The following is a 13,234-nucleotide window of genomic DNA, read 5'->3' as shown; positions in this document are numbered from 1 at the left end:
CACCGTGTTGGCCAGGCTGCTCTTGAACTCCTGGGATCAAGCAATCCTCTGGCCTCAGTCTGCTGAGTTGCTGGGATTACAGGCATGAACCATTGCACTTGGCTAATTTTTTTTTTAACTTTTTTGTGGAGATGGGGTCTCACTATGTTGCCCAGGCTTGTCTCAAACTCCTGGCCTCAAGAAATCCTCCCTCCTTGGCCTCCCAAAGTGTTGGATTTATAGGTGTGAGCCACCATACGTGGCCGGTTTTGTTTCTGGACAAATGTTTGAGTTGAATTAGAAAGCTCTGAAGTAATGCAAACAATAAAAAAGGGCTATTTCTGAATACTGAGTAGGATGGGCTTTGCATGTGTGACTGCATTTATTCCTCACAACTGTTGTTTGTTCATTTCATAGATAAGGAAATTGCAGCTCAGGGAGGTTAAGCAGCTTGCCCAAGATCACACAGTAAGAGTAGTAGGATCTAGATTCAAATCAGAGCCTGCAGTTTTTAACCACTGCCTCTTAGAAAGTACCTACTTTGGCCGGGCGCGCGGCAGCTTACGCCTGTAATCCCAGCACTTTGGGAGGCCGACGCGGGCGGATCACGAGGTCAAGAGATCGAGACCATCCTGGCCAACATTGTGAAACCCCGTCTCTACTAAAAAACAAAAAAAAAACACAAAAATTAGCCTGGCGTGGTGGCACGCGCCTGTAGTCCTACAGCTACTCGGGGAGCTGAGGCAGGAGAATCGCTTGAACCCGGGAGGCGGAGGTTGCAGTGAGCCGAGATCGTGCCACTGCACTCCGGCCTGGCGACAGAGCGAGACTCCGTCTCAAAAAAAGTACCTACTTTGAAATCCGTTTTGTTGGAGGAAGAGGAAGGAAGAGAAATGTGGAGAACTGAAGCATTGCTCAGGGAAGACAGACCTGTATCAGGTGCCTTTCTTGCAGCGTCTAGGGGAAGAGGAGTGGAGGGGCAAAGGGAATAAAAACAGGCAGGAAGGTCAAAGACCAAGGCTTTAGAGGTTACACGATAGCTACCTCCACTTAAGGTGAAATCTAGGTTTCAATAGTCTTTATAATTTAGGCAGAAAACAAAACAAAATCTGAAATATGTAAGATGGAAAATACATCCTAAAATGACTACCCTGAGTTTCTGGCTGTTGCAAAGTCTTCCCCAGCCTACTTGGATTTTCTGCTGCATAGACATAACCTTAATCTATGACTGTGTCTCTAGAGTGGAAGAGTAAAGTTGACAGGTGAGAATTACTTAGGAAGTTTAATTAATGAATATAACCGAAGTAGGTTTTTGGGGTTTTATCCATGTTTTTTAGCACCATATTTTAAAATAAGTATTGTTCCAACACACTACTTTGTTTTCCCTGAGTGGAGATAGCTTGGCAGCTATCTGAAATTCAATCAGGCTTTGGAAATTTTTGTTTGTAAATTGAATGACTAAGTACTAACTTCATTACCAGTGCTTATTTGCACTTTTGACACACGAGCTCAGCCTCTTCTAGAGCATTTAGTTGGCGAATCAACATCTGATCTCTGCACACTAACAAATCATCAGCTGTATACAGAGGCATGTTCATCTGTGGTATCGTTAGCCCCGGGAATAGTAGTAAACTAGCTAGTTAATGCTCTATGGCTGTCCTCTTATACAAACCTTATGGTAAGATCACTTTATAAAATATAGCTGTACAGGGAACAACCTACCCAAACCTCTGATCCTAAATTAGAGAGGAGTTTCTGACATGTTGGAGGGAGGGTTCTGGTGCCAGACTGTCTGCGTTCAAATTCAAACTCTGTCTGTAATCAACCGCATAGCCTTGGATATGACAGTAAGCGCTTGATGACTCAGTTTTCTCATCTGTAAAATGGTAATAGTAGTAGTAGCTTTTCTCATAGAGTTGATTAAATGAGATAACACGTGACATGCTTAGAACAGAGTTTGTCAAGGTGAAAATTCAATACAACTTGGCCATCATTAGCTGTGACTTTTATCAGAAAGTTTCAGGCTTCAGTGGTCTAAGTCAAACTGGCAGTTTTAATACGATTAACCGAGGAATTGCCCATTTTGGTGACCTTGAAGTGCTTAAGAGCATGGAAACGAGTTATTTCAGAGTCAATCTTAAATTGATGTTCCTTAGGCAAGTTATTTAATGTCTTTGAGCTTCAATTTTCTTATCTACTATAAAATAGTATAATATGATATCCCAAATTTAAACTATAACAATACCCATTCTAAAGTGTCATTGTCAGAATTAAATAAGTTAACATATATAATATATATAAAGTCATTAGCATATGCTTGGTAGATAATTAGCCTCCATTCTTACCATGACATGGCCCAAATTAACAATTAGAATTAGATCGTTCTGGCTGATGGAGCAGGGATTTTTTGTTTGTCTCCTCTCCTGTCAGTTCTGAAATTTGTGCCTGTTAATTTACATGAAAATACCACTTTGTGATGGGAATTATTTGACTGGACAAAATCAGTTAATTGTCAGATCTATAGTTTGTGCTGTCTTGGAACATCGTCTAAATGAGTTCTTGATTTTAATACCTGACTTCCCGAACATTCCATCTAAATGAAAACATTTCTTTTATAGTGAATATTGCCAGAAAGCAGCAAATATTTTTTTTTTTTGACTTGACATATTTTCAAAATGAGTCATTCTTACTGTGAAGTTGAGTGGGCCCTTGGGTGGTAAACTTTTCAAGAGAGTTTGTTTTACTAAATGGGGATCTGCAGGAAGTGGGCATCCATGTGATGAAGATACAAAGAGCTTGTTCTTGCTTGGATAGAAAGAAGGGGGTGTGGTGTTGTACTGGGAACAATGCGAGGGAACCAGAGGCTCAGGGAGGGCCAAGGGGAAGGAAGAGTGAAGTTTATCTGACTAGAAATCAGCTGGGTCAAATGAAGATGGAAATTGCAAAAGGGTCCCGAGGAGTGGGGTATGAGTGGGGGTATGAGTGGGGGCTGTGTGGAATGATGAGCTTGCAGGGATGAGACCATATCTCTTTGGATGGGATAAATTCCACTATTACTTAATGCTTGATAGTTTACTAAATAGTTACAGTATTACCTTATGTAATCCTCATGATAAACCATACAGAATTGGTACTGTCCTCACTCTTCAGGTGAAGATGGTGGAGAGATCTAGGCTAACGTGGCCAGTAGGAAGCAGGGCTTGGATTTGACACCAGTTGTCCAGACTTGGAATCCAGCATTCATTCCATTATATAGTGGTTATTGAAAAGCTGTATGCAGGGAAGTCCTTCTCACCCAAAAGAGTAGCCAAAGGAAAAGATGGATGTGTGGCTGAGACAGAAGAAAGGGGAAAAGCAGGGGTACTGAAATACATGCTGTGTGGTAAAAGTGGGGATACTGGGAAGGCAGAAAATAAGGAAGACAGAGCTAGAGAGAGAGCATCCAGAAGGCAGGTTCCATGGCATTACAGGTGAAAGAAGGGTTAGGTGAGGGCATGGGCAGTTGGGAAGAGGGACCAGAATTTCAGTCTCAGATTCCCTACAGACTTGGGTCATAGCAGAACAAATCTGCATTGTTATTCCTGGGTCTTATGGATGAATAGACTGTTTCATGGTATAGTCTAATGGCCAAAAACATGGGCTCTGACTTCTTGGTTGAGTGCCCATTCTGCCATAACTAGCAATGTGACTTTGGGCAAGTTAATCCTCTGTGCCTTAATTTCCTCATCTATAAAACGTGGATAACAGCAGTACCTACTTCATAAGGTTATTATGAAGATTAAAGGAGATAAGACCCGTGAGACCCTCAGAACAATGTGTGACACACAGCAAGCACAGAATATCATTTTTATCCATCCAGCTTGTCCCTGGCAGGTAAATACAGCCGGCTGGAGAATAGGTGGACCAGTACCAGAAAATGTTCTTGCTGCCCGGAGGCCGTAGGTAACAGAAGGAGGTTGTTATGTAGTTACTTTGCTGAGCCAGTGGGGTCATGGTAATATCATGGGAGTTTGTAAGGTTCTCTTGAGTTTTGACTAAGCTTCCATGAGTGCTGGGTGAGGTCAGCCCCTTCGACAAACTGGGTGCTGGGTGATGTAAGCCCCTGTGACAAACAGATCTGCTTGTTCATTGAGGAGCTACAACCCTGCAGGGTCCTCTCAAGAAATAAGGGAACCGAACGTGGATAACATGTGGATTGTACTTTATTTCTGTTTTGGTTTTGACAGGAAACAGCAAGAGATTGACTCTAAAGATGCTATTATTTTGCATCAGTTTGCAAGACCTAACAATGGTGTTCCCAGTTTATCTCCTTTCTGTTTAAAGATGGAAACTTATTTAAGGATGGCTGACTTACCGTATCAGGTACTTGTGTGCAAATATGTTTTCTTTTTATGACATCAGTATCAGGGGATGAGTATTTAACTAAAGGGGGGAATATTCCATCTCACACAGTGGATGCCAGAGGCGATGGGAGCTGAAACTAGCAGTGCCTAATCCTTAGTAAGAGGGAAATAAAATACTTGATTCCAGAGTCTGTTGATAATGATGGATCAAAAAGGTCTAAACTTTTGAGAGATTCAGCGCCATGATATTTTTCTTTAACAGAGTATTCTTTGGGCTGGGCACGGTGGCTCACGCCTTTAATCCCAGCACTTTGTGAGGCCAAGGCAGGCGGATCACTTGAGGTCAGGAGTCCGAGACCAGCCTGGCCAACATGGTGAAACCCTGTCTCTACTAAAAATACACAAATTGGCTGGGCTAGTGGCAGACGCCTGTAATCCCAGCTACCTCGGAGGCTGAGGCAGGAGAATCACTTGAACCGGGGAAGCAGAGGTTACAGTGAGCCGAGATTGTACCACTGTACTCCAGTCTGGGTGACAGAGCAAGACTCCATCTCAAAAAAAAAAAAAAAAAAAAAGTATGCTTTGGTTAGTAGTTTGGACAGGCCTACTGAGCCTTGACAAAGATAGGTGTGCCACTGCCTGATGTGGTTTTTTACTTTAGGTTTTAGTTTATTGACAGCATCGTATTTTGTCCCTCATGAATCTTGGGGGCAGAAGGCCCAGTAGGCCACAAGGTAGATATTTGTGTATGTGATGAGAGCTTTTCCACAGCACTCCATGTTCTGTTTGTGTGACTTTCAGGGAAACACTTGTTCATTTTAGCAGTAAATAAGGAAGAGGAATGTACTTAAAGGTATATATTTCTCTCTGAGTAATGCTTGAGCTGTGTCTCACAAAGTCAACACGCTGTGTTTTCATAGTCATTCAATTCTATGTATTTTTTTTAAAAGTTCACTTATGTTTTTATTTTTAACCAAGTTCTAGCCATATGGAACTATTTTAAGCTTTGATTTTTGTTATCATTTTTAATTTTATGGTCAGAGAAGATAGTCTCTGTGATATTGATTCCTTGGAATTTACTGAAGCTTTAGCCTGGTTTGTAGTTACTTTTTTAAAATGTTGAAAATAATTACATATTCTCTGTTTGGATGTAGAGAGCTCTCTATAGATCTACTTGCTTAAACACGTTTAGTGTATTATTTAGACCTTCTGTATTTCTGCTTATTTTTTTGTCTGAAAGGAGCATGTTAAAATATTCAAGTGTATCTGTTGATTTGTCTCTTTCCTGTCATTCTGTCAGTTCTTGCTTTATGTTAGAGTATTTATATATTTTAGGTTACATTGTTAGGTACATATAAAAGTTCACATCTTTTACTCTTGTTTATTTTTCTAGTATGTATCCTCCATTGATGTCTCTTACTATTTTTTAAAAACTTGAATTCTGTGTTATCAGATATTGAGATAGATTCTCCAGCCTTCTTTTGGTTCATATTTGCTTAGGATATCTTTCTTCATTCTCCCTCTCTTTTTCTCGCCCTCTCTCTTTTTGTATTTATTTCTCTCATATCTAATTGGAGAGTCTTTTAATTGGCAACTTTAATCCATTTATACTTATTGAAATGATTTTTTTATTAGAACTTATTTCTAATATCTTATTTAATATTTTTCTCCTTACTACACTTCATTTTAAATTTCTTCTCATTTCCTGCTTTCTAATAGATATTTTTTCTCATTTAAAACAAATTATATTTTTGTTGTTATTGTAGTTACTCTTAAGACCCAAATTTGTGTTTATGCTTATTAATTTGTTAAATGTATTAAAGTCTGTATTTATTCTGTCATAATACAAACACATTAGCAGTTTACGTGTACCTTGGGTCTCTCCCTTTCTTCCCAGCCCTCATCCCAATTGTGTTGCTGTTGTCTAAGATTTTAATTCTGGAATTTTTTGGCCGGGCACGGTAGCTCACGCTTGTAATCCTAGCACTTTGAGAGGCCGAGGAGGGTGGATCACTTGAGGCCAGGAGTTCAAGACCAGCCTGGCCAACATGGCAAAACCCCATCTCTATTAAAAATACGAAAATTAGCCAGGCGTGGTGGTGTGTACCTGTAATCCCAGCTACTTGGGAGGCTGAGGCAGGAGAATTGCTTGGACCTGGGAGGCAGAGGTTGCAGTGAGCCAAGATTGCGCCATTGCACTCCAGCCTGGGTGACAGAACCAGACTCCATAAAAAAAAAAAAAAAGGAATTTTAGCAATTCTTATCCTTTCTTTTTTATCCTTTTTAGGCAACAAACTTTAGTATGTTATTTGACTAGCCTTATTTCCCATATATCTTATTATAAAGGATTTATATTTTTATTTGAGAACTTCCCTGATGAATATCTTTAGAGTGAGTCTTTATGTGGCAAACCTTCAGTGGCTTTGCATGCCTGAGAATATAGTTATTATACTGTCACATTTGATAAATTTATGTTCAAAGTTCTTTTCCTTCTATATTTTAAAAATATTAGGCCAGGCCGGTGGCTCATGCCTGTAATCCCAGAACTTTGGGAGGCTGAGGCTGGTGGATCGTCTGAGGTCAGGAGTTCAAGACCAGCCTGGCCAACATGGTGAAACCCCATCTCTATTAAAAATACAAAAATTAGCTGGGCGGTAGTGGCGTGTGCCTGTAATCCCAGCTACTCGGGAGGCTGAGGCAGGAGAATCGCTTGAAGTGGGGAGGTGGAGGTTGTGGTGAGCCGAGATCACGCCACTGCACTCTAGTCTGGGAGACAGAGTGAGACCCTGTCTCAAAAAAAAAGAAAATTGATGTTAATCTCATTCTTCTTTTTCTCTCTAAATTATCTTAGAATTTGTATTTAATCTTAATATTCTCAAGTTTCAATATGGCATGTGTTGGTGTGGGTCTTTATATATCCTGTTTGGTCCTTTATAAACTCTTATTATCTGAGGTCTTTCATCTCTTTTGAATTCTGGAGAATTAATTATCAATTTTCTTAAAATATTTCCTTTTCTTTTATGTTTGTTTTTCTTTTCCCTCTTCTTCCTTGTTCCCTATTATCCAGATTTTGGAAACTCTGCTTCTATTTTCTATGTCTCTCTACTCTCTACTTGAATTCTTTTCTGCTTCTTTCTGGAAGCATTCCTCTCTCTGAGCTTCCTTTGCATTGCTCTATGTGTGTTTGTTGTTGTTGTTTGTTTGTTTTTGTATCCATTATGCTATTTACCCCGTCTATTGTGTTCTTTATTCCAACTTTTGTATTTTTCTTCTTAATGTTTTCTTTCAGTTTGTATTAGTAATCTCTTCCTTTATCCATTGGAGGATATTTATTATGTTACTTAAATTTTTTGGTCTGTCCCAATAATTCTGCTTCATGTCATATAATTCAGTGCACTGCCCTTCTCATAGTGGTGGTACTTATCTAGTTATTTTGGTTTGAGAACTCCTTTTAGCAGGGATGCCAACTTCTCTGCCTGGGAATTTGTACCGGACAAGGGCTAAAGCCCAGGCCACAGGTCCTGTACCTCTGAGGGAGTTTAAAAAAAGAAAGGAGGTGAGCCTCAGGCATCCCCAAACTACTCTGGTCCTTTTGCTTTGCTGCCACTCCCCCAAATGGCTCCTGCAGCTCCGGGGTTCACCTTTAGACTCATAAAGCACCAACACTGGGAGGAGGTATTTTCCTCAGGTTGTAACAGACCAACTGGGAGGTTGGAGGGGGTGGGCTCCCCACTCAGCCGAGCTTTTGCCTGCCCCAATAATGATATTACTCCTCCAGCTCCTGACTCCCCATAGCCTGTGCTTTTTGAGATAGCTTCTGTAGAGAAGAGGGAAAGGGGGTGGCAGTGATCCTTCTAAGGCAATGCTGGGACAGCATGGTTGACATGCTTTAGTTTGGTAAGTGCTATAATGCAGGGCGTCTGGGGACATGGTGAAGTGGCACCGAGTCCAGACTTCGGATTGGGGCATCAGGGAGGACATGGGATGTTTCGGAACAGGAAGTGATTAGAAAGGGAATCTTCATAACTGGTAACTGGAATGCATGGGGGGAGTCCAGAGAGAGCAGCAGGGAGAAGATTACTTAGGACTTGCTAAGACCGCAATGGAGGAAACAAGGTCTGCAGCATCTAAATGCATTGGCTCATATTTGAAAGATCATTGTTCAGCTTGGTTTTGGCAGTCAGCACTTGAAGATGTGTGTCACTTGGAGACTCAAATTGAAGGAAGAGATTGCTACCCAACAGCTACCTGTCTCTATTCCATCATCACTCTTGACCAGATTGCCTCACTTAGCCATGACAGCTTTGGGGCAGTGGGAGTCCAAAACCTGAATTTTGTGCAGTGCTGTCTCTGACTACTTTCAGTAACTTTTGTGCTCCCCCACCTTTGATAAAATAATCCTGTCGTTTGTGGTGGCTGCAGCAGCTGCCAGGCTTTTCTGCACTTTCCTTTCTGCCCTTCAAGTCGTCAAGCCCTGACTGCTGTAGACCTGTCTTTACCTGCAGCATATCTGCCTTTGTTCACATTTTAGAGCAGCTGCCTGTAGTTAGTGTAACTGGAGCAGCAGGAGTCATGCCTTGCTGTGAAGCCTGCAGCTATTACAGAGGTCTTCAAGAAGGGGCGTGCTTACCCCTTCCAAAAGTATTATTTCTTATTAAGTACATTTAAAAAAAAAGAATTGTATAGGGCTGTTTTTCTTCTGTGAGGTCTGTATGGAAAATAAATGGAGTGGGCCATGCTCCAGGGGTGTGACAGATTTTAGGTAAAAAAAAATGGTGCTGTGGTTTAGAAAGGGATGCTGTGTTGCAGCGGTTGGGGGTACCTTGATTCCCATTCCCTTAGTGGGGATTTGTATTGATGCAGTGGGTGTCTGGGGAGTGCTGGGGAGTTCATTTCTTGGATTGATCAGTAGAGAAATATTTTGTCATGGACCCAGGGAGCTGTACCCTTTGCCCCTTCTTTTGCCTGTGCCATTTTAAAAAGATTAAAATGCCAGTGCTCCTCAGATCATGACTTTATATTAGAAGCTCTTGAATTTTTTAACCTAAATGGAATGGGAATGAATATTTGATGACCATTAGTTAGGAAATCAAAAGGCTTATTTTTAAAAAAAGCTCAATGTATTGAACACAGTTATTATTTTTCTCTATCAAGATATGAATATTGGTAGTTCAATTTTAAAATCTTTTTATTTTGTAATAATGATAGACTTATAGGAAATTGCAAACAATGTACAGGGAGGTCCTGGGGATGTGGTTAATTTTTTAAAAAACACAAAAGTAGCTTTACTGCATTTTCTGATTATGTGTAGATGATATATGGTCCTTAGAAAAATTCCAAACAGTACAAAACAGTGTATGTGGAAAGTGAAAATTACCTGATATCCTACAAGCTGGAGATTATTATCATAACTGATATTTTTGACTTTTCTTCCTTACATTTCTTTAGACATGTAAAGACACCTACATCATTTGATATAAGTAGTTGTATAAGAAGCATACATTTCACAAAAGAATTCTTTTTAAGTAAAAGAAAAAAGAAAATGTTTCCTTTGGAGCTGTCTGCCTCAGCTGTCAGCCCTAACTTTTGATGTTGTATATATTTGCTGACCTTGTCTCCTCTCCTGCCTCTTTTTTTTTCCTAAGCTGCAGACAAAAGAATAGTACAGTGCACACCCCCATGCCCTTTACCTAGATCGTGAATGGTTAATGTCTCCTCCTTTGCTTTCCCCCCTCTTTACATCTACATTTGTGAACAGTGTTTTTGGTAAACCATTTTAAAGTAAGTTGCAGAAATCCTGACACATCATCCTGCAATACTTCAACATGCAGCTCCGAAAAATAAGGGCATTCTTCTTCAAAACTAAATAGATAGTGGGTGCGTGGATTTTTTCAGTGTGTCATAATCCACACAGACTGCTCAAATTATTTCAAATTTAGCCAGTGGAAGATGACTCCAGATAGCTCCTGGGCAGAGTGAATGTAATAGATAGATATTTACCTGAAACCTATGGGTATTCTGGCCAGTATATCAAATCAGAGTCCCAAGACTCTGGTATCTCTCTTAGAGTCTCAAGTTCTTCATCTCAAAATACTTCTGATGAAGGCACTGCACATCTTCTCATTTCATCCTAGCAACTGTTATTATCCCCACTCTACAGATGAGGACACTGAGGTCCAGGGAGGGTTAAGGGAGACCCAGGGAGGTCCAGGGTCACTCAGTGAATAAATGATGGAATGAGATTTTGAAATCCAAAGCCTATGGCCTTCACTGCCATGCTAATAATGTAGTATATGTGTGGCTGCATCAGTCTCACCTGGGGCAGACTTGCAGAAGGAAACATCAGCTTGGAAAAAATATAGAGGATTTACCTCTTTTTCTCCTCAAAATTACTTTCAGAAACTACCCTCAGTGGATTAGTCAGAGTCTAATTGCTTAAATAAAAATAGTCCAGGAGTTCTTCAATAGATTTAAGGAAGTTAATAAAAAGTATTATTTTTGGCTGGGTGTGGTGGCTCATGCCTGTAATCCCAGCACCTGGGGAGGCTGAGGAAGGAGGATCACAAGGAGTTCAAGATCAGCCTGGGCAACACAGCGAGACCCTGTCTCAATTTTGTAGAAATAAAAATATTTAGGAAAAATTAAAGGGAGAAAAAAAGAAAAAAAAATCAACATTTTTAACATACCTTTTTTGGGCCAGGCATGGTGGCTCATGTCTGTAATCCCAGCACTTTGGGAGGCTGAGGCAGGCAGATTGCTTGAGCCCAGGAGTTTGAGACCAGCCTGGGCAACATAGTGAGACACCCGTGTCTGTAAAATTTTTTTTATTTTAAAAATTATACGACCACATTTAGAGAAATTGAAATGTATGGGAAAAAAAGATCGCCGGCATCTCACCTATAGTCTTCCCAATTACTTGTGACATGTTTGTAAGTCTCTTTTTTTTTAATGTTTTTTCATTCATCTATGTTTACTTAGATATAATCAGAGTGTCTCTAAAATGTTGTCTCTTGCTTTTTACCTAGCAATCAAAATATAATTGTTGATCATGAAAACATACTAGAACTTCCATTTACATAAGAATTGATTATTAATTTTGTTAGAAATACCAAAATTGTTAGAAATAGATAATTGGTGCTGTGAAGAAAAGTCAGCATGGAGACAAAAGATCTCTCAGCAAGGCCATCTTTACTTTCTGCAGAAAAGGTGCTCAATCACAGATGGAACAATGGCGAGAGCACAACTGAACAAAGAAAAAGCAGACATATTTATCCCTTACGCATTTGGGTTGTCCTTACTGCTGTGTCCTGCATCCATTGGCTGGAGCAGGGCCTCACAGTCTTAAACTGATGCCCGATTTGCTAATAGCCTAAAACTTTCCTAAATAGGTAAGTGAAAGGAAGAGCAAAGAAGTTGCTTACGAAAGGTTTAAGGAAGCAATAACATTTCCAAATAAGGAAGGGGCATAGGCTGTGAGCTGGAACGTGCCTGTGAGCATGTCCAACAGTTACGTAGGATAGGGCTTAACAAAGAGTTACTAGCACAAAGCAAGGAGGCTTGAAGAAAGTTAGTCTTTAATAAAAAGAAACTATTATTTCTAACACTTACAATTTATTCTTTAACAAGAAGGGGAACTTTGAAGAGGAAATTTTTTACTTTCTATAATTTTTATTACTACTATTTAAAAAAGTAGTCAAGATAAACATGTAACAAGTTATCAGGGGAAAGGGTGGTCTAGAGGGAAGGCCAGATGTGTAAATAGTTACTCTGTAAGGGTAGGGGACTACACACCATACAGTGGAAGCACAGAGGAAGGGCAAATAATGGTTGTATCCTGGGGAAATAGTTATGTAACAAGGTGAGATTTGAACTGATTTGTTTTAAAAAGCATGGATATAGGACTTTACAGAGGGTGGAGAAAAGGATTCCTGTAAAAGGTGAAGAGTGCACAAAGTCAGGGAGGTGGGCAAACACCTTGACCTGGCTGGGTAGGGGTAGTTGGAATTAGGAGACCAGAGGGACTTAGATAGCCAATGAGACCGGGCAGGTGGGCAGTGGCTAGATGGTGGATGTGGGTCTAGATTGCTGTGTGAAAAGGGGTAGTTTGTAGACTAGAGCTATTAAAGCCATTGGATAATTTTGAGCAGCAGCGTTCTTGGGTCTCATTTGCATTGTAAACAGTTCCCTCTGGTGGCAGTGCGGAGGATAGATTGCATCTGAGAATGACAAGAGTCCAGAAAGGGATGTATTAAGAGGATATGGATGGCATCAAGAGAAATCTGAAATAGGGGCTATGGTATGTGGTAAGTTTACATCTTTAGTATACAGATTACAAGAATGTTAGATGTATTAGCAGCTTCTAGAAGTAGGTGACATTTCTCCTGGGGTAACATCAGGGATAATGTCTAGAGATCCATGTGTGGTTGTGCAAGTTGCTCACTGCACAACAGTGCCTGGCCAAAGGGTGGGGGTGAAATCTTGACCCAGTTCTATTTGCCAAGCCGCAAACCTTGGAATGGACCATTTCCACCCAGAGGAGGTTCTATTTTCTTAATCGCACAAAGGCAATATGACTAACAGCAGCCCCTATAACATCCCCAATAGTTATTACCCTTTTAGAGGTTAGGCCTACTTTTATTCTTTAGAATAAACAATGAGATAAATATCAAGACACCAGGAGGCAGAGATCAGTCCAAATCCCCGTTATTCTCTCTACCCATGACAGCTTGTCAAAAACACAGATTTCTGGGCACTATCCCCAGGATTCTGATCCAGAAGTCCAGGCTGGGGCACAGGAACCTGCATTTTTAAGAGGCACAGTAGTTGAATATGTTGTACATACTTTGCTACGCCTAAGCATTATAATTTTTGGGGACCGTTCATTCATAGTGTAGTGGTATTATTATTCAGGT

At 40.4% G+C, this 13,234-nt stretch overlaps 1 protein-coding gene across 4 annotated transcripts in view; it reads left to right on the top strand.

The window, feature by feature from the left end:
* Positions 1–13,234, top strand: part of FAXC (failed axon connections homolog, metaxin like GST domain containing) — a 79,868-nt gene that overhangs the window by 2,921 nt on the left and 63,713 nt on the right. For all 4 annotated transcript variants that reach the window (XM_019030163.4, XM_019030166.4, XM_019030164.4 and 1 more), the window contains one exon: positions 4,206–4,341. In XM_019030163.4, the coding sequence (XP_018885708.1) occupies positions 4,206–4,341 (136 nt within the window). The remainder of the gene's footprint in view (positions 1–4,205; positions 4,342–13,234) is intronic.

This window comes from Gorilla gorilla, chromosome 5 (genome assembly GCF_029281585.2).
Source record: "Gorilla gorilla gorilla isolate KB3781 chromosome 5, NHGRI_mGorGor1-v2.1_pri, whole genome shotgun sequence".
Taxonomy (NCBI): Eukaryota; Metazoa; Chordata; class Mammalia; order Primates; family Hominidae; genus Gorilla; species Gorilla gorilla.
This window is presented reverse-complemented; position numbering and strand designations above follow the sequence as displayed.